This window comes from Pararge aegeria, chromosome 26, assembly GCF_905163445.1.
Source record: "Pararge aegeria chromosome 26, ilParAegt1.1, whole genome shotgun sequence".
Classification (NCBI taxonomy): domain Eukaryota; kingdom Metazoa; phylum Arthropoda; class Insecta; order Lepidoptera; family Nymphalidae; genus Pararge; species Pararge aegeria.
The window spans coordinates 3,363,334-3,386,554 of NC_053205.1; the positions used below are offsets into that span (position 1 = coordinate 3,363,334).

The 23,221-nt window shown below is 35.9% G+C and overlaps 1 protein-coding gene across 3 annotated transcripts in view; it reads right to left on the reverse strand.

The window, feature by feature from the left end:
- Positions 1–3,959: 3,959 nt before the first annotated feature.
- The window catches only part of LOC120635354 (single-minded homolog 1), a 66,955-nt gene continuing 47,693 nt past the window's right edge, over positions 3,960–23,221 (reverse strand). For all 3 annotated transcript variants that reach the window (XM_039906346.1, XM_039906344.1, XM_039906345.1), the window contains exons 5-9: positions 22,858–22,978; positions 20,053–20,231; positions 7,437–7,543; positions 6,437–6,584; positions 3,960–5,823 (exon numbers count right to left, since the gene is read on the reverse strand). In XM_039906346.1, the coding sequence (XP_039762280.1) occupies positions 5,238–5,823; positions 6,437–6,584; positions 7,437–7,543; positions 20,053–20,231; positions 22,858–22,978 (1,141 nt within the window). In that variant the 3' untranslated portion in view covers positions 3,960–5,237. The remainder of the gene's footprint in view (positions 5,824–6,436; positions 6,585–7,436; positions 7,544–20,052; positions 20,232–22,857; positions 22,979–23,221) is intronic.

The window sequence follows — 23,221 nt, forward strand, 5'->3', positions numbered from 1 at the left end:
TGATATTTCGGCTTACAAATGCCTTATATTACTTATTTAATACGTGAACTTTATTTTTTATCGTACAAATTTGAACTAATTAATAAAAAAATAATTAAGAAAATTATATTAATAGTTTGGTGTATAAGAGGTATCCTTTGAGATTGTCAGCGGGGCGGTGCGACCTTGTGAATTCAATCAATTGCGGTTGTTTCATGCAACAGAAATATAGCCGAGTAGCACACAATTAAGAACATAAATACCCCCTTCAGATTCAGTCATTATTGCATTGTGTCAAAAAAAAGTGATAAACGCGCGGCGCACGCCCAGAACATTAGAGGTAAAATAATTACTGTCGGCTGCTAAATGGAATGAAGTGACCTGTTTGAGAAACACTACTAAAGTGGAGTGATATTTTATGTTTCAATATTAATCGTGTACACGGATTCTGTACGTTCACTTTTCTGTACCGAATAGATACTTAATTTGTTCTACAACTATTTTTCTTCTGATCAGAAACTATTTTTTACATATTATGTAGTCAACGTCAACTGAATGGTGGAAGGGGTTTCTGGGGGCGTAGGAGTATAACTTTAATTATTTTGAGTATTTCCCAGTGATTTTTTTTCGTTTCGAAAACGACAGCCACTTTTTTTAGCTATATTGATTTATTCAGCTGATCAACTTACCTATTTGAATTTAATGCTGTACGGCGCGATTGCATATAATTGAATTGATATCACCGCCGCAACGCGCCGATGACACTCGATATAGGATGCCTCTTAACACGATTATTTTCTTTCTTTTTTAATAATGAATAGAAGACATTGGACAGATTAACTGTTGTACGATAAAAAAAAAAGTCCTAGATACATTCCGTATTTTCTTACCCATCCTTGTAAAAAAACTTTTCTTTTGCATTTTCGTGAAATTATTGTTTAGAAAAAATACAAAAAAAAAAGAGTATAAAAACATACCTACCTGCATACATATAAACTTAAAAAAATATTTTGTTAGTTTTTTTAAAGACTAGATTTTTAGTGATTACACCAAAATGTGACGGAAATTGGTTAAATTTATAAGACGGGTCAGAAAAAATGGAGTTACACTCAAATTCGTTACAATGTACTTAATATTAACACAGACTAAAATAAAAAGGCTGACAGACAATGGGGTCACATTTCTGTGACGTCAATTTTGGCGCTTTACGTTTCTTTGATGACTTTATTATACATTGTAAACAGGATGCCTAATATTGCATAGAAGCAGACTTTTACGTTACTTTGCGGAAATCCACGATATATTATGAAAATAAAGCTTAGTTTGCAGGAGCAGGAGAATATGTATGGTGTGATTTATAATTTCTTCAATCCTTATACTCCACACCAAAGTCACCAAACAGATCTTCGGCCATTTACCCTCTACGCACGTTTCGCTCCGAAACCAGAGCATCTTCAGGAGATTTTGACTTTACAGTGAATTATTGTTAAGTAACTAAAGATTTCCAAGGTGTATAGCAAATTAAGCTTAATTTTCATAATACATATAAGGATGGCTAATGTGCGATTTTCTACTGTTTAGATGTTTTTTTTTCTTTGAACAAATTCACATCCATTTATTGAATACTAGCTGTTGCCCGCGACTTCGTCTGCGTTTGATTTTGTTTTTTGATGTGGCGCTCAATTTAGTGGTAGTTCTAAAAAAAAATTAAGTATTCAGTGCTAAGCCTTAAATGAGGAGTTCTGTCCTCTATATCCAACCACATTCATCAGATCCACACAAAGATTGGGCAAAAGTAAACACATATTACAACCTCTATAGTACAAAAATAATTATTTAAATCGGTTATATTTTGTCGGAGTTATGGTGTAAAATCGTCAAACACTTTTATCCCCTCTCCCAAAGAAACTGAGCTTAATGTCGGAATAAAAAGTATCCAATCTTACTTCTAACACTTCCAAGAATATGTGTACAAAGTTTCATGAGGATCGGTTTAGTAGTTTTGCGTGAAAGCGTAACAAACAAACTTACATTGACATTTATAATACTAGTAAGTATAGGGATAGGGATGTTTAAATACAACAAGAGTAGCCCAGACCGATTTCGGCCAAGGTGGTCAATCTCCAGAGATATTTGTCCAACTGCGCGGGAGTTAGCGTTAGTGAACAAGTGTGTGGGCAAACGCACGTGCTCTCTCCAAGCGCAACGCCGACAGTTTAACGTGCCGTCCGAGGCACGTGGGCGAATCACCGCCAATCTCCGATCTCCGGAAAAAGCCAATATTAATAATAGAACTCACCCGGTGATCAAACCCAGGGCTTTGTAACCTGCAGTCGAATATGATGACCACTATACCAACGAGGAAGTTTAAATGAATTGTTAAGCTCGCTGGATAACAGTCGTATATCTTGCGAATGATGGTTTAGTGTTAGCTCACGCTGCTTGCACCATTTAATAAACCTCGCCAGGTTTATTAAATGGAGACAACATTATTTATTCCAAGCAATTGCTGTTGTTTTTTAATCACGCGAATTACCAAAAGGAGAAGTTTATCCACGTTTAATAACACATATATTATTTGGATATTATTTCCACTTGTGCGCCAGTGCTCTGAGAGTTGATAAAGCTGTGGGGGAAGATACATTTTTATCCTTTCCCCGGGGAGGTAATTGTCTCCTGCCCAATTCTAGTCGCGCAGAATGTGTATGGAATCATAGCATTGCCATCTAGTGACAAATGACAATAGGTACTATACCAGAATTGTAACTGAACGCGTATCTAAGGTATAAAATCTCACACTAGACACATTTTTTCAGATTTCCATAAGAAGTTTTTAAATATAGAGTCGCCACAACGCCAAAGCAAAACCTTAAGCACCTAGCTTTAGAGTTGCAAATTGTGTATTGTGTTTTTGATGTTACAAGAAACGCTTGGTTTGACGTTGGAATTTGAGCTTTAAAACTAAGTACGTAAATTCCATTTTGGTTTGATGTTATAGAGTATCTTTACTCGAAACAGTTTTCTCCCTGTGTCCACTAAAGCTGCCCGATTCACTAACTTTTCTAACAGTTGCTAAGAGGTGGCCACTTGTTATTCCCATACAAAATATCCGATGACAACTGCCGTAAGTTTGACATTAGAATTGTGTGTCTGTGGTCGAACAATAAAATTTTATTTATAATAGTCTAGAGAGATTATAAGATTTTAGTTAGGTTTCAAAGAAAATTTTAAATATTTTTATAATAAATACATAAAAAGAAAAATTAAGTGAAAATATAATTAAAAAGCGTTAATTAATATTCGCCACTAAATAATCGAGTCTACCTATGGAAATTGCATTGGTTCTTTTACAATTAATAATTAAGAATAAAAAACTGAATTACAGAATTTGCGACTGTATTACGAGTGGCATTACGTAAATTTTGCTTTAACTTTAGTGTTTCGATGGGTGTGAACATTTATTGAAAGCCATACAAAAAATAACTTAATCCATAAAAAAACAACTACCTTTATTATAATGTGTATATGTTATTATTTTAATTTAATAAATATTTACAATATTTACAATTCGTAATTTCATAACGGTTATCGGATAACGTTTACCGGAGTAACGTTATCCGATAACCGTTACATTATTTGGTACTCTCATTATAGTAATAAAAGAATGGAATGCGCTATGTTATATCGAATTAAGTGACGAAATGTATTGGATAGAAGCAGGCGTTACTTTGCGGAAATCCATAATATATTATGAAAATTAAGCTGAATTTGGTATACTCCGCAGGAGAATCTGTGTGGTGTAATTTATAATTTCATCAATACGTATACTCCACGACAAACAGATCCTCTACGCACGTTTCACTCCGAAACCGGAGCATCCTCAGGAGATGTTGACTTAACAATGAATAATTGTTAAGTGAAGTCACGTCAAGTCTTAACAATAATTATAAATTCATTATAAATTACACCATACAGATTCTCCGGCTGTTCGAGTATAGCAAATTAAGCTTAATTTTCATAATATATGACGAAATTGAAACAAAAATGTCATTAATTCATGTTCGATTCTAGGCACGATAAAAAAGGCTCAAAATTTATTCAATATTGTTCTCAAAAAGCACACTGTAAAATAATAAGAGTGATTCGAATTTTATTTTCAACTTCGTCGCTTTATTCGATATGACATAACGCAGTCTTATTAATGCCGTTTTTTTTTATCTCGGTTTTTTTTGCCCGCAAAATTAGTAGACATTTGATTTAAAAAAAAAACGGCATATCCTCAAATCTCATTCCTCAGACTATTATCTGTGTTTTTATGGTATTTGAAGTTTCAACAGTAGTTTTCTATGCCATCTGTCAAATATATTTATAACCTAACATAAGAACGATTAAAAAGTCAGCCCTCAGTAGATATAATTTATTGTCATATCTTCTCAGATCTCTAAAAAGCGCTAATATGCAAATGATCATACTGCAATACAGGAATCTGTATAACAAATGGGCCATTCTTGACAAAATATAGATTTATTTATTAATGACGTAATATTAAATATTTATTTCTTAATTTAGTAGAGGGTTGACTTCCGTTTTGCGATCAAAGTTGACGCGACTGAAATAATTCACGAGGGAATTCTCAAACTTAGGAATTAAGAAATAGAATAGAGGTGAAATTTGTTAGACTACATTATAGATAGGTTTACAGGGTACGCTAATACCGCAAAGTAAGGATAGTCATACAGAGTACTGAGAAAGCCGTATAAACAGAATAATATCGGATAGTTCGAGGTGGTGCGAGGAACAAGGACTCTAAAGTTCCTTTCCATGCTCCGATACACTGACGCGACGCTATCTAAACGATATCGGCATTTACCAAAAGATGTAAGGCTCCAATTTACTGCATCTCTTTAACACTGTCATAAACGTGTCGCAAAACACGTGGTTTAGAGTGCAAACCTTACTCTGTTGATATGTCTACAAACGTATCCGCGTGCAAAACAAAGTTGAACACTTGGCCAAGCATATGTATGTGCAAAATCATTTGACAGTCACTTTGGTGTCACTAAAAAAAATCACACAAAAATTCACGTTATTCTATAACTTTTTGCAAGCGGTGGTCATGAATATAAAATATCCATTTAACAGCAATTAATACTTTTGGGCGTTATTAAAAAATAACGTTATAATAACAATCCTTATAGGTGTTACTCAAACATAACGTTATCGAAAAAAAATAACACAGTTCACGTTATATAACGTTATCAATGCACGAATTCGTTCACCCCCCCGCCGTGGTGGTGAAACTGTTGCGTATTATCGACGATTACACTTGTATAGCCCCCCTCTTGAACTTGAGGGTTGGGGGTGATTTTTCCGAAGTTACCCCCGAAGTTCTCTGCAGGCCGGCCGTTCTGATTTGGATTCTGACCGTAGAAGGATATTAAATTGGTGTAGTTGTATTGATTGATCTCCGAGCTCTCTATTGAGCTACACGATGAGGAACTGGCTGAAAACGGTCTCTGGTTCTGGGGGTAGACGTAATTGCTCGGCACAACTTCCGGCTCTGTGTAGTTTTCGTAGAACAAATCCTGGTATGAGCCGTTTTGATGATACTCCTCGGGATTATCATAAGGTGTTATGAGGGGTAAAGTATATTCTGGGTAGTACCCCCCACTGGAGTCTGTGTTAAAGTCGTTCTCGTTGAGGTGATTGATTTTGTCTGTGTGTCGCGGTGGGAGTTGGGGTGAGTCTGTGGGAGGGCCGTGGGTCGCTGGGGGAATGTCTGCGTGGTTCAACTTTGGCGGTCCTTGATCTATGTTCAGGATTAGGTGTTTTTCTTCGATGTCGCTGTAAATAAATAAATAAAATAAATAAATACTTGGAAAATCCAAAACTGCACGCCTCATAATCTCAAATCATTACAATAAAATTGAGATTATTTGTAAATAATAACTATATAATAAAAACCAACTCGATAAGTGAAGTATTTCACTCGTTATCGTGACCACAAGATACGGGATCCGCACATACAGACACACGGACGTCAAAGAGACAGAACTTTTTTAAACAATTTTTTAATTAGTTTAAATAAGAAAAAGAGATTTAAAAATATCATGAGTGATAAAAATAGTGTTTCTCTATTTATATTCACTTATAAAAAAAAAAGTGACATTTTAAGTTGGAGAATCACTATTCACTCGGTGGGCGTAAACTGCCAGTAATACCCACCTCAACGCTTCGCTTATGAGGCTTGCAATATACTAAGACAATATACAGATCGCATACTTATAATACAGTATTTATACTTATAAACAGCCAGACACTGAAAATAATTCATGATGAAATATTGAAACGCAAACGTCCTATAAAGTCTTTCAAAAACAAGTCGGAAATATTACCAACGTCAAAATTATGAAGCTACAAAAACGTTTGACGATGACGCATTATCGTTCTTGCTCACCTGAGCACGTAGTTGACAGAGACGATGCAGTGGGGGCGTGAGGAGCGCGAGTTGTGCACTATGGTTGCGTAGCTCTGCATCCACACCCAGCCACCCGACTTGGTGAGGAAGCGGTAGTATCGGGACGTCACCTGGCCCTTCGTTAATACTGCAATAGATATTTTTTCAGTTAAACAGAGCAACTCTTCGAGAAGCATGCAGAGAACAGTTTTGCAACGGGCCGCCCGGTGTCCATCAACCTAAGTCGTAGGTGTTTAGCCTCTTGCGCCTGTAATTAAACCAGCAACCACGTCCTTCAAACCGGAACACAGTATTCAAACAATTTGTATTTTTTTATTTTGAACTGACGCTTCTTTAGAATCGTTGTGATTTCAAACCGGATGCAACGAAAAAAACGACAGGTAAGAGACACAAATACAAAAATGTGTAGGATTCAGCCGGCGAGAGAATGAGATAGAACACGTGTGTTTAATGCATGAGTTCGCGCCTGCGTATTAGTAAGTTTTAGTATAAGTGTGTTGATTGTTGATGAATTTTTATTTGTGTCAATATTTTCATCTCCTTCATAAATTAATTTTAAATTATGCCAAAAATTAAAGTTAAAAAAAAACCGCGCACGCACTGCACTACGGAGTTATATTGTATTGCTTTGTGTTATAATATTTATTGAAGGGTAATTAGAACCGTTGTTATTTTAAACTCGATGTAACGCAATGCTTCACGATCAAGAAGGAGACAGATTTATAGACAACACATGTATGGTAGGGAATGAGATAGAATAATGGAAACTAAATAATAAACCTTACATTCATCCTAATAGTTCTGATACTCTACATCCATCTCAATCTCTCGTAGGCTCAAGTTCAAATCAAGAGTGAATAAGCATATTCTAGGCAAGCGCGCTCCACTTAAGGCAGCATCATCGCTTACCATCAGGTTGTGATTGCAGTCAAGCGCTCGTCTATAAACATAAAAAAAAAATTGTAATTATAACACTCACGTGTACAATGCGAGTAACGCATGTGCAACACATCTGTGCCGTGGATGTAGTGGTACAGCGTTTTCTCTATCAGGTCCTGTGGCTCGTAACCTGTCAGCGACGCCACCCTGTAACGATAAAAGCGTTACGTTACCGGTATCATTCTGATAACGTTACTGGTAACGTTACTGAAACTATATTCTATACTTATAATACAACTGTAACTGGAAGATTTCTGTACATCCCTATACCTATCCTATCCTATCCAAGTAATATTATAAATGTGAATGTAAGTTTGTTTGTTACGCTTTCACGCAAAAACTATTTAACCGATCCTCATGAAACTTTGTACACGTATTCTTGGAAGTGTTAGAAGTAATATAGGATACTTTTTATCCCGACATTAAGCTCGGTTCCTTTGGGAGAGGGGATGAGTGTTTGACGATTTCACACCATAACCGATTTAAATAACTATTTTTGTACTATAGAGGTTATAATATGTGTTTAATTTTGCCCAAACTGTGTTTGGATATATAGGAAAGAACTCTTCAGCGAACAGCAGCAATCCCCTCATTTAAGGCTTAGCGATACCAAATACTTTAAAATTTTTAGATCTACAACTAAATTTAATGCCACATCAAAAAACAAAATCAAACGCAGACGAAGTCGCGGGAAACAGCTAGTTTAATATATTTTGAAAATTTTCACCGGGGGATGCTTTATAATCGATACTGAGTCCAAAACAGATTTTTATTTATTTTTGTCTGTCTGTCTGTCTGTCCGGGCATCACGTGAAACTACTAAACGGATTTAAATAAATTTGGTATAGTGGTAGCTGATATTCCGGGTCAACATATAAGATACTTTCTATCCCGATAAACTCGAAGTTACGAAATTGTGATCATCGGCAAAATAAATCAACTACCTATATTTTGAAGTTATTCTTCTTTGTGCAGTTTACTAGGCTAAGTACACTAAATTGCAAATTCATTTAAGTGCAATTGTATATTATTTTATAACAAATTACCAAATGAAATCTTTGAGATGTCTCTCAATAAGTTCAAAGTTTATATAAAACGTAAGCTTACAGAAAAATCATATTATAATATTAAGGATTATTTAAACGATAAAAAAGCTTGGGTGAGAATTGCTCTAGCTTCATAGCTTAATTTAAATTTACTGGAAGATGGTGATAACAAAAAAATAAATTTACCCGGCTAAGTTTGTTGTGGGCTCTTCTTAGACCAGGGCGCCTTTGGAACCCTCGTAGCTTTAGGTTTAAGTTGGCGTACGAGGTTATCACCACCTCCTTACATTTATGTAAACATATGTAAACCTTACAGTTATGTATGAATACTTCAAAAGTGCCTGTGATAGGCCTAGGTGAATAAAGAAATTTTGAATTTTAATTTAAATTTGAAAATTTGGCGCATTGGGGAAAAATGGTGAGAGTCACGAAAAACTGACACCCTGAAGTTAGCCATAGTCAACAATTTAGTTTTTAAAAACTTTTGACAGTGCACCTACAATTTTAATTGTCAAAGTCTCATTCTAAAAACTCAAATTTGAATGCGAGTTAAACTTGGTTGTACGAAAATGATAAAACTAGACAATGTGTTATAGTGAAACTTTCATTGTATTAAACACTAAATCCTAAATGGTGTGGTTTTTTCAACAAAAGTTAGAATAAGGCGAAAGATAACATTTTATCTCGTTACTACAAAGAAGTATAACTTTTAACGCGTGTACATATGTACACACGCGTTTTGCTTCTTCCTTTCTGATCCGCACCGCAAAGGCCTGGAATGCCCTCCCATCTTCCGTCTTCCCGGATACCTATAATCTGGGTACCTTCAAATCAAGAGTGAATACGCATCTTCTAGGCAAGCGTGCCTCATTTCAGGCTGCATCATCACTTACCATCAGGTATAATTATTGCAGTCTATATATAAAAAAAAAAAAAAAAACTTACAGACACAAAAAGTTCTCCTACTAAGGCGCTTAAAAAACTGCAATCAATAAAAATAAAAATGGAGGGTGGCGAAACAATATGGCGCCGCTAATTGGCGGAAGCGATCGGATTTTTTCTGTCAACAGTTTTTTCGGTTGAAAGAACAGAAGTGGGATGGAGTGGTGCACTAAGGGTGGGGTGTCATGGGATACTAATTACACAGCGATTTGTTAAAGATTCACTCGATATAAAATGGAATGGGAGTTTTTACTTTGAGTTGACTTTGACGACCGACCGACGGCGCAGCGGAGGTTCGATTCCCGGCAGGGAATTTGGGTATTTATAATTTCAGAATTTTTTCTAGTCTGGTCTGGTGGGAGGCTTTGGCCGTGGCTAGTTACCACCCTACCGACAAAGACGTGCCGCTAAGCGATTTAGTGTTCCGGTGCGATGCCGCGTAGAACCCTATTAGGGGTATGACTACAATACAGGTTAGCCCGCGGCCCCGCTACCATGTTAGACTGCATCGTCACTTACCACCAGGTAATATCGCAGTCACGGTCCAACTTGAGGTGGAGTTTAAAAAAAAAACCACTATTCATACATTTTTGATCAGAAATTGTAAAACCGGAAGAAAATGTGTTGTATTTTGTTAAAACATTTTTTATTATGACATCTAAGATGTTTGAGACATAATTGTATTGTCCACTTTTCTTTTTAAATAACACGCTGATATCCGCGTCTTTGAGAAAATGATGATCACATTCATCATCGTCATATCAACCCTTTATCGGCCCAATATAGGGCACGGGTTTCCTCCAACAACGAGAAGGGGTTAAGGCCGTAGTCCACCACGCTGGCCCAGTGCGGATTGGTGGACTCCGCACACCATTGATAACATTATGGAGAACTCTCAGGCATGCAGGTTTCCTCACGATGTTTTCCTTCAAAGTTGAAGCAAGTGGAATTTTAATTACTTGGAACGCACATAACTTAGAAAAGTAGGAGGTGCGTGCTGGGAGTCGAACTCGGCCCCCCAAAGTGAAGCTATATATTTCTTAATAAATAATATTTCGACGGCCCTTCCTAGAGCACGCTATGGTTTTAAATGTTATCCCTATCCCTACTAATATTATAAATGTCAATGCAAGTTTGTTTGTTACGCTTTCACGCAAAAACTACTCAACCGATCCTCATGAAACTTTGTACACATATTCTTGGAAGTGTTAGAAGTAATATAGGATACTTTTTATCCCGACATTAAGCTCGGTTCCTTTAGGAGAGGGGATGAAAGTGTTTGACAAATGTACACCATAACTCCGACAAATTGTAACCGATTTAAATAATTATTTTTGTACTATAGAGGTTATTATAATATGTGTTTAATTTTGTCCAAACTTTGTGTAGATCTGGATGTGGTTGGAGATAGAGGACAGAACTCCTCAGAGGACAGCAGCAAACCCCTCATTTAAGGCTTAGCGATTCTGAATACTATATTTTTTTTTAGAACTACAACTAAATTGAACGCCACATCAAAAACAAAATCAAACGCAGACGAAGTCGCGGGCAACAGCTAGTAATATATAATATAACATTGGTTGATAAAATAGTTATTATTACGTACCGAAAATAAATATACTACGACAATACACACATCGCCATCTAGCCCCAAAGTAAGCGTAGCTTTTGTTATGGGTACTGAGATGACTGATGAATATTTTTATGAATAATATACATAAATCTTATATCTTTAAACGAGCAATTCTTGTATATATATATATATAATTGGAATCTCGGAATCGGCTCCAACGATTTTCATGAAATTTAGAATACAGGGGGTTTCGGGGGTGATAAATCGATCTAGCTAGGATTCATTTTATAACCGGTTTGGTGCAGACGAAGTTGCACGGGTCAGCTAGTAGTTATAATATACAGATAAACACTCAGACACCGGAAAACATTCATTATGACCATCCCCTTGCAATTGTAATATATATGTATGAACGCCTCATAAGCGCCTGTGATAGGCCTACATGAATAAAGAAATTTTTAATTTGAATTTGCATTCGAATTCATGAGAAATTTTTCTGTTTTGGGCATCAAAATAAGATGACATTAAAATTATACAAGATATTCATATAGAGTTTATAGTTGTTCTCTGCGAATATGGAAATAAAGGTTAATATATTATAATATTGTTTATGAGACATAATAATATCGATGCCCAGCTGTATATCGAAGATCCAAAAATTTTCGCTTTTTCAAAGTTTTTTTTTTGCCTCAAATTTTCCCGCCACAAGTGCAAACAAGTGGCAATTATTCCTGACGCCGCCGCGCCATTAGAGTTTTTGTTTTTTTTTTTTTACTTTTTTTATGTCCTTCCGTCGCTGAAGGGTGAATAGGTTACGGCTTGCATGGAGAGTCTTTGGATATATTTTTTTTAATCTTGCTATAAAATGTAGTAATGACGTATAATGTCTGTGGCCATTAGGGCTAACATTCTGATCACGAATTAGCAATAATAAACTAAAATTTTTATTTCACTACAAGGTAAGACTTTTGACGGCTATCTCACCTGATGAGTGATAATGTTGAGCTAGCCTGTTGGAGGTCTGATACGATGTAATGATATCAACCCACTACCGGCTCTCGGTTTTCCTCCCACAATCCCACAACGAGAAGGGGTTAAGGCCGTAATCCACCACGGATGGACACAAGCACTGTGCGGTTTGGTGGACCCCACAAACCTTTGATAACATTGTGGAGAACTCTCAGGCATGCAGGTTTCCTCAGGATATTTTCCTTCACCGTTGAAGCAAGCGATATTTTTAATAGCTTAAAACGCATATAACTTAAAAAAGTTAAAAGTTTGTGCTGGGATTCGAACTCGGCCCCCCGAAAGTTAAGTCGAAGTCCTACCCACTGGGCTATCACCGTGGTATTCCTACCACTGTTAAGGGTGTGGCAGTTATATTAAACCATCCCCTTAATCTTTTTCTAAACGGCATCGACGTGTAGCCACAGCCGAAGTCTCCCACTAGAGAAGACCAGAGAAAAATAGAAAATATATACATATTTCAAGGTAGTACAGTTAACGCGTATATATACATAAATATATATAGTATATACCATAAAATACATAAATATATATATATGTATAAAATTTAAAGAATAAACCACTTTTTTTAAAATAAAATAGCTAACAATGCTAATTTTGTAGCGTAGTAAATTAAAATATTCTAAAACAATAATTTTGCTTACCTACTTGTGTCAGCCTTGACACGTTATGCTGACACATACGGAAACAAAACGTATCTATCTCTACACACTCGTTATACAAAACAAAGTCGCTTCGTGTCTGTCTGGCTATCCGCAAACTCCTCCTAAACTCCGCAAAGGATTTTGATGCGGTTTTCACCATTGTTAAATGATTTTTTTGACAGATGGTTTATGATATATGACAAAGCTTATATATGGAGTTAATCGTTTTAAGAACCGTGATTTTTAACTTGACGTGTCATGACGTGTCATGACTCACGACAAGGAAACAAAAACACATGGTAGTATGGGATAGAATGAGATAGAATGCATCGTACATTTTGTTTCCTTTTTACTCTTATTGTGTATGAATTCTTATCCAAATAGATATGACAGATTCTTAGGCATTAAACGTCAATTATAATCGTTTAATATCACTCTGAAATACTTTACAAGAAATCCTACCGTTATGGAGAGTAACAAACATACAAACTTTCACATTTATAGAATTAGTATACGAATGCCAGCTCCATAGTTTTCTTTTTGCTGACATTTGCGGAAGCTGTTAGAAGGATATGCTTTTGAGTATGTCAACAAGTATGGGCCTTGGTAATGTGAAATGGACTCTTTTGTTACACAACAAGGTATATTATGCTTTACAGAACGTTTCATTGTGCGATTATGTTACAGCTTTGTTGGTGATAGTGTTTTTCAAAGTGCCTATTATTATAAAGTGCTAATAAAGAATCGATCATATATATTATTTAACAGACACTATATTATAGTTTTACGGTGATAAGTAATATAATTTGACATGAACAATAATAGATTAGATATTTGTAATTTTGGTTTTAAATTTGATTGTCATTTTAATAATGTAAATAGATTTAAGATAGTATTATTACAGTAAGGAGGAATTAGTGTAAGAACATATATATTTTTTGCATGCCATCTAAGGCGAATTGTATGTCTTTATTGTTTATTTACCAAAAATGTAAAACCAATCAGCAAATAAACGAATTGAATCGAATTGAAGTAAAAGTAAAATTAAAAATAAACTTGTAGTGCAGTTTACTTAGGCTGCATAAATTAGTATTTCATTTAATTGTATATCTTTTTATATCATATTACCAGATGAAATCCTTGAGATAAGTTTTTTGTGGGCTCTTCTTAGACCAGGGCGCGTTTGGAAGCTTAGCTTAGTAGCTTAGTTTTAAGTTAACGAATGCAGTTATAACTAACATTAGTGTAACATGTTAAAGGTGTGTACACTTCATAAGTGCCTGTAATAGGGTCTACCTGAATAAAACAATTGTGAATTGAATATTTTAATATCCATAGGGATAAAAGGTAATTTTATTTTATTTTACCCTGTTGTACAATAATATATTATTATTTTTTTCTACGCCACCTAGCCCCAAAGTATGCGTGTAGCTTGTGTTATGGGTACTAAGATGACTGATGAATATTTCTATGAATATAATACACATATATAATATACATATATAAGATAAACACTCAGCCACTGAAAAACATTCAAGTTCATCACACAAACGTTTTCCAGTTGTGGGAATCGAACCCCCGGCCTTGACTCAGAATACATGGTCGCAGCAAACTGCGCCATTCGGCCGTCTAAAATAAAACTATGTTAATTTTTACAAAAATATAAACCGTCTAACTGTTCGCTTATGGGCATCGTAATTATTATTATGACCACCCACAATGTAGAGCTTATACCCACCAAGCTACATAAATGCGAATATCATCATCAGACTAAACAGGCTGAGAAGACAGGTCGTGATCTCAGTAGAAGGTAGAATAGTAGCACAGTACGGTAGCAGATCAAAGGTTATTAAATCTCTGAAGCGATAATCTGTGTAAAGCAAAAAAAACATAGATATACAGGAAAATTGTAACATTACGTTCAGATTCGCCTAGTTTTCACGGATAAATTTTTCCAAAATTATGATCGTCTATTCTGTTTGGGAGAGAAGAACATTTTTGTTTCCGGTAGGAACAGCCGGACAGAAATCCTGTAAGCGGGACTGTCCCGCAAAAAACGTGACGTACGGTCACTTTATGTATGACTATATCTATCTATCTATATATATAAAGAGAAAGTGTGTGGGTATGTTCCGTATAGGCTCCGAAACGGCTGGACCGATTTCAATGAAACTTTCAGGGAATCTCCGAATTGACCTGGCGAGTAATCCTGTAAAGTTTGGTGACGATCGGAGCCCTCGTATTTTTGAACTGTCAAACTGTCAAATACAGCTTTTATTTACTATGATGATATTCTATTGTTGGGTGTACATGGGTGTAGATAATGATCTTCACCCGCTCGAGAGGAGAATAGAAGAGAATGAATACGGAGAGAAATAAATGATTTAATATATTATGAGACTTAAATTGAAAATTTAATGATGTAAGTTTATTGTTTAAATAAAATAAAGCAAAATCTAGCCCGGCGAAGCGGGCTGGGTACGCTAGTTTTACATATTTACAACTTGTATATGAAAACCGAAATAATACTTCAGAGGCTCTGGAAGTACATTATTGACTGTCTCTGAGACTTATCTGTGAAACCGAAACAGCTGCCATAGTTTTTACTGAAATAAATCAGATACAGGTCACATGCAAAACTAAGTCATGTCATCAAGTGACTCCTGTCACTTAATCGCGTCGCGTAGCGTAGGTACTATGCACGTGTCGGTCTATTATCTTCAATAGGGTTGTCAAAAGTAAACACTTGGAATGTTTTGAATTCGTTTGTATGGAAAAATTAATATGCTATTGCAGGGTGATTTTTCATGAAATATACTTATGCAACCTTCAACAGTATTTCGTTATTCCGTTACACGTTGTAAAGACTTCTTCGTTGTTCGAGGATTAAACAATCTTTATCGCAAGTCGATTGAATCATCTAATCTTATTATAGAAGTCCGAGGTGAGCGCAGATCGCGAAAGGTGTCGTGTGTCAAACCAGATGGTGCCCAGGTGTGTTTATTTTGACATTTAATATTCCTTGTTTTGATTCTAGTCAGTACTTTGAACTGCGACGGTATCTGTTACTTTTTCTGACTAGGTAACTCTTTATAGTTTATGAATACCTAGTACATACCTAGCTATGAATTCTAGGTACGCTGTATAAAAACATAATTCTGTGCCTGAAAACCATACTGTCAGCCACACTGGCATCCATCCTCTCTGAAAGGAGAGAAGTGCTTAGAGCCCACCATGCTGCTTCAATGCGTGATGGCCTCTGCCTATGGTCAAGGGGCCAAGGTGGTGGTTATTTAGAAATTGAAAATTCCTTGTTTCGATTCTAGTTAGTAATTTGAACTGCGATTGTATCTGTTATTTTTTTGATTACTACGTTCGTAACTAGGTAACTCTTTATGGTTTATGGGTACCTGGTACCTACCCATACATTGTATGCAGCATGTGTCAAATTATAAATATATAATCCCCCAATTATTTTCCACCAGACCTTGTGTTAGGATTTATTTTAAAGCATAGCCCCACCACGCTTCTTAAATGCGGAATGTCGGACTTTGGTGGTTATTTTCATGGGTTAGTTTTAATTTTAAAATAATAAACGGGACCAGGGCTGAGGTTTTTTTGTCATCAAATATTTCTAGTAAGTCTGTCTATTACTGAAAACTGCGATGGTATCTGCTACTTTTCCTGATTACTACGTTCGTAACTCTTTATGGTTTATGGACACCTAGTACCTACCTATGAGTTCTAGGTAGGCTGTGTCAAATTATAATCCCCACATACAGTCCCACTGCTGGGGACAGACCCCTGTCCTAGGCGATGGTTTTAGAACTTAGGCCCACCACGCTGCTTTATTGCGGAAAGTTGGGATTGCGGGAATTATAACGTGCTAGTTTTAAACAAAATGTGATATGTGTACTCTATCTCATTGGAAGAATACATTAGGCGAGAGAATGCTCTCACAGACTTCATCGTATCCTTATTGTTGTGTTTTCAAAGTAAACTCTGGACATCGCTTCGGTCGATAATATTTGAAAAACAACGGTAGTTCAGTTCACTAACCACACCAACGTAGGAAAACGTGTGTCCCATAAAATTGAAGCTAATCCCAACAAAGCGTAGTATTTCTCCGGGTCCCCACCCTAGCGATGTCGATAATAATTTATTGGCATTCCGAGAAATGTATCGGTAAAGAACAATACGGCCCTTCGTTGCGGTTTCCATAGGTACGTGCCTTTTTCGATAGTGATACAAATATTTAAATGTAATGACAAGGATTACTGGCCACGTGCGAATTCGTAGACTAGGTTCCTATTGATGAATAACCTTGCTTGGGAGCTTTTGCTTGGTTGGATTAAGAGTCTGATACAGAACGCAGTAGTCATCTAAAAAGCGCGTATTGTGAGGAGGTTCCTCACATTGGAGCCCTGACCGACGGTTGCTATGGGCACTCAAAAACAGAAATAATATTAAGAATTCAAAAACCTTTTGCTTGGTTGGATTAAAAGTCGGATACAAAACGCAGTAGTCATTTAAAAAGCGCGTATTGTTTGAGGCTTCCTCGCATTGGAGCCCTGACCGACGGTTGCTATGGGCACTCAAAAACAGAAATAATATTGAGAATTCAAAAACCTTTTGCGTGGTCGGATTAAGAGTCGGATACAGAACGCAGTAGTCGCTTAAAAAGCGCGTATTGTGTGGAGCTTCCTCACATTGGAGCCCTGTGTGTCGACACCTATGGCAAACCGCACTGGGCAAGCTCCAAGTTTATTAGTTCACGGCTTTTAGCAACGCGTAAAGCTCTCTACATTCTACAGCCACGGCTTCGGCGAAACGACATAGGTAATGACATTGGCCAATCGCATTGTGCAGTGTGGGATAAAACATTTCGTATTTCTATCAAAGTTAACTAAACAACTAAGCTGAAATAATTTTACTATATAATACTATACTATATATAGATACTAATAGTTTTGCACGCCCTTCTAAGTTTTCGGAGTTTTTTTGCGTTTTTTTTTTTTTTAATTTAAGCAATGATATACTCTCTTTAACGGTGTAGGATAGCATTGTGAGAAAACCCACATGTCTTAGAGATCTCTATAATCATATCAGGTCTGATTTGTTTACTAATCCGCAATTTGCCAGCGTTGTGGACTACGGCCTGAACGCGTATTTATTATTTATTTATGTACCATAAAATGTGAATGAGAAAGTAAATTCAAAATTCATTTATTTCAAGTAGGCCTAATATAAGCACTTTTGAAACGTCAAGTCTGTCTGTTTGTAGTGATTCTACCACCGGTTCGGAAGGCAGATTCTACCGAGAAGAAGCCGGCAAGAAACTCAGCAGTTGCTCTTTTGCAACATCAACAATTTACATTTTGCATTTTATTATTCATTTTTCTATCTTGTGAGAGCTGAAAGCGGAGCCGGATGCTTCCAAGCAACCTTGTCATTAAAAAAATCATCAATTGTATAGTACCTAACCTCGCTGTAATAAATGTGTTTTAACAAATTCTTTAAACTTGTGCATTGGCAGGTCCAAAATCACCTTAGGAATCATATTATAAAAGCGTATACTCAATCCCACAAATGATCCCTGTACCTTACGCAGACGATATGCAGATGACACTAATTTATGACCATTTCTTGTAAGTCGACTGTTTATGTCCACTTTTTGTTTATAAATACTAATATGTTGTCTTACAAATACTATGTTGTTATAAATATATTGTGAAGCTACAGTAAGTATGCCTATTTCTTTAAACTTCTCACGGATGGATTAGGATGGTATAATATACTAAATGATAACTACTAAAAATTTGCAATAAGTCCAGAATAAAATTTGAAGATATTATTATATACGAAATACATAAAAATAATAAAATAATGAACCCTTCTCATTCTGAGACGAGACCCGTATACAGAGGACAGCAGGCCGGTTTTGGATTGATAATGATCAAATACCATTTCTTTGCCATTTCAAAGCTAAATTAACTTTAGATTATATAATTACGAATTATTTATTATTTATTTAATGAAAAATATACATTTTTTATGTTAACATAACAATATCTGTTACGGCGTAACAAAAACCCAGTCGGGTTTATCCGTACACCGGTTATGTTTTGATTTTTTTTGACACCTATGGCAAATCGCACTCGGCAGGTTCACCTTTTATTAGTTCACGGCATTTAGCGATGCGTTAAACTCTTTCGACGTCACCGCTACGGCGAAATGACACCGGCATTTTTGGAATAAAACATTCTGTATTTTATAAAATATTTCTGTATAATATAAAATTACATTAAGCATAGACGAAAGTAAGTATAGATTAAAATGTATAATTTTAAAGTATTTTTTTATTTATTTATTTTACGGCGATGGATTCAAGGCCTACTTTTAAAGGAGCTAAATGACCTATCACAGATAAAAAGGTATATATTTTTTTTCATTTCTCTCATTTGTCTATGTGAGATCAGTCTATGGACTGTAATCAGATGGTATTTAATTGTAGGTTTGGGTCATCCCATCCATAGTTGATGCCTTCAAAAAGATTATGCTATGCTTATCTGTGGAAACCTGTTATTAGTTTTAAGTCAAATTTTTTTTTAACTATTTAGTAATTACAACTGTTGGTTTTCCTATTAAAGAAAAATAAATATAAAATATAACAATATATTATGTTATGTTAGCAAATCGTGTCCTTTTCAGAACGTGCAGTAACTCGCGTCGATAAATTTGACGGCAATGGTCTGTTTTTTTTCTTTTCTTGGTGTCATTAATTTTTTGGATGTACCTACTGCATCCTTGTAGAAAAATGTTTACTAACAATGCTCTTTAGAGGAAAAGTGTTACCATATGGTTCCACTTGTATTTATTTTTAATTTCGGTATTATTTTGTTTATAAAGAAAACCAATATAATTTCGTTCCGAAGTTCATAATTCGAATTTTAAGATACGAGGGTAATTTATTTGATTCTATTTTTGAATTACGGCGTTCAGTTTATAAAGTATGAAAATATTAATTTGTTTTAAAGATCAAATTTCCAATTTTACCAAAAGAGAGTAGATACAGTGTCATTAATTTGATTCTCTTTTTAAAATCACATTGTTGTGTTCGGAATCACAGTATGAGAAAAACAATAACGTAAGAACTAAATATTGGTCATGTTATATGAATAATAGCATTTTTAACTCTTTCATTAGCGAACCTTTGAACAATTATATAATGAAAGTTTATTGATTTCTTTGTGATCTCAAATTGTAGTAGCTTAAGATTTATTTACATTTAGGATTGATATAGTTTGTAACGATGGGGCTGGCATAAAAGTCCCTTGACATAATTTTATTTTTTAACTCGTAAAATTAATTTACTGCGAAGGCGTGTTGTTTCACAATAAAAACTAATATGGTCGTGGGCCTTACCTTGCGTCCAAGAAAATCAGCCTCATGTCCAACGATGCTCGAAACATGAACATGTTGGAGTGCAGTTTGAGCTCCGTCACCGCGGACGGGGGGAGCGAGTGTCCAACGGCTACCAGGCCCAACGGTGCGGTGGCCTCGCCGAACCGCCTCGCGCGTAGATACCCCGAGCAGTGGATCACCTGGAACCAAACGATGGTATAAAAAGAGCCGAAAAAAAATACACAAGAGATAAAAAAATCGGTAATAGACATAGAGTTAAGAACATACAGAATCCTCATTCAGCCAATATGAACATGAATGATGAACATGAATGTTTTTCAGTGTCTGGGTGTTTATATGTACAATATAAGTATTTTATGTATATAACCTATTTATAAAAATAGTTATCAGTCACCTTAGTACCCATAACACAAGCTATACTTACTTTGTGGCTAGATGGCGATGTGTGTATTGTCGTAGTATATTTAATCAGGAAAAAAAAAAATATTGCATGCAGTGCTTTGTGTCAAACAACAGAGAAAACGCCCCGAGCGCGTCTCACTTCACACCCGCGGAATGTTGCTAGCTCACAAACTTTTTCCATTTTACCCATTTCATGGTAAACGTTAAAACATTGTACCCAAGTAATTGTGGTTGTATTTATGAGTGTCTTAAGTGCGCGCGCGGGCGTGCATGTGTGTTTGTGTTCGTGTGTGCGTGTGCGTGTGTGTGTGTGTGGGGGTATGTGTGTGTGCGTGCGTGTGTGAGTGTGCGCGCGTGTGTGAGTGTGCGCGCGTGTTTGGGCGTGTGTATGTGTGTGTGTGAAACTTTAAATGTTAGATATGTATAACTATAGTAAACTGGTAAATAAGTTTTTCAATTTACCCAATAACATTGTACTTATGATTTTTGAACTTACTATTATGGCCAACTTTCGTAAACAATTTTTAAGTTTGCGCAATAAAGTGAAGAAACAAATAAATAACAAAGATAACTGATGAATCATTTTATGAATAATAACATACAGATGAACACCCGTACTGAAAAATATTCATCCCGCAAACATTTTCCAGTTGTGGGAATCGAACCCATAGCCTTGGACTCAGAAAGCATGGCCACTGCTCACTGCGTCAATCGGCCGTCATATAAATATAGTATAGTTAAAGTAGAAAGAGAGAGAGAAATAGAGTAGGGCAACGTGTCACACCCTCAATCCAACAATAACACTTTGCGATTCACAAGTACCGTGGATAAGATTAACAAACGCGTGTACTTATTTGTTATTCAGAGCCTCTCACCCTCTGGTTTGGATTGCGAGTGTCGCCGCGTGCATTTATTAGTATAATTGAGTGGGCTTGTATGCATTCATAATTAGATTGCTTGTGGGGTTTATAATTTGTGATAATATAGCATGGTTTTTCTTGGATTCGAACTCGGCCCTACGTAAGCGAAGTCGAAGACCCACCAACTGGGTTATCACCGCTTGAAAAAGTTATAATAAAGCTACAAAATACTGAAATAAAATTACAATTTGAAAATTGTTTTAAAATAAGTCCGTTATGAAAAAAAATACTTGTAAATGATTTATCTCGATCTAGTTGGAGCAGCGTGGTCGATCTTTGTTTTAAAATCCTCCCTCTATATAAAGAGGTATGTTTGACATTGTAATAGGCAAAGTTAAAGTCAAATTCTTCTTTATTCCAAGAGACACCTAGATGGCACTTGTGATGCGAATGTCTATTTACATGTAAAATATGACATAATTCAAATTCAAATTTCATTTATTTCAAGTAGGCCTAATATAAGCACTTTTGAAACGTCAAGTTTGTCTGTTTGTAGTGATTTTACCACCGGTTCGGAAGGCAGATTCTACCGAGAAGAAGCCGGTAAGAAACTCAGCAGTTGCTCTTTTCCAACATCAACAATTTACATTTTGCATTTTAACATTCATTTTTCTATCTTGTGAGAGCTGAAAGCGGAGCCGGATGCTTCCAAGCAACCTTGTCATTAAAAAATTCATCAATTGTATAGTAACCTCGCTGTAATAAATGTGTTCTAACAAATTCTTAAAACTTGTGCATTGGCAGGTCCAAAATCACCTTAGGAATCATATTATAAAAACGTATACTCAATCCCACAAATGATCCCTGTACCTTACGCAGACGATATGCAGATGACACTAATACATAAATACATACACATAGGAGTGAGTTACACCTTAAAACTAAAGCTACAAGGTTTCCAAACGCGCCCTGGTCTAAGAAGAAGTCGTCCGCAAACTTAGCCGGTTCTTTTTTTTTTTTAGCTTTCATTAATAGGTTCATTCTTCCATTCGTTCGTTCATTAATATACACTTTTGATCCGTATGTTATATTTACATGTAAAATATGACATAGGAGTGAGTTTCACCTTAAAACCAAAGCTACGAGGGTTCCAAACGCGCCCTGGTCTAAGAAGAAGCCCTCAGCAAACTTAGCCGGTTCGTTTTTTTTTAGCTTTCATTAATACGTTAATTCTTCCATTCGTTTGTTCATTAATATACACTTTTGATCCGTATGTTATATTTACATGTAAAATAAGACATAGGAGTGAGTTACAGCTTAAAACTAAAGCTACGAGGGTTCCAAACGCGCCCTGGTCTAAGAAGAAGCCCTCAGCAAACTTAGCCGGTTCGTTTTTTTTTAGCTTTCATTAATACGTTCATTCTTCCATTCGTTCGTTCATTAATATACACTTTTATACATTTATTCATAGTTTCATTCATTTATTCAATCACCCTAATTCCTTCGTAAATTCATTTATAGGTACCAGGAAAACATAGCTCACCTTGTATCCAGATGTGGTGAGCCCAGCGTTTCGTTTCGCGAGCACACACTTCATACGAATAAAGAAGGCGCGCTCACACTCTACGTCAACATTGGGCCCCCAAGTACCTCCAACTGGGTATCTGGAAGAAACAGCAGGGTTAGATATCTGTTAATAAGTGGGAAATTTATAATTCCTGAATTTACTCTGGTCTGTCTGTTACCACGCTACCGACAAAGACGCGCCGCTAAGCGATTTAGCGTTACGGTACGATGTCGCATAGAAATAAATATCAAGTCAAATCAAAATACACTTTATTGTACCAAATACAAAGAATTAGAAGCGATCTCAACCTTCGAAAGTACATGTTGTTAAAAAGAAGGGT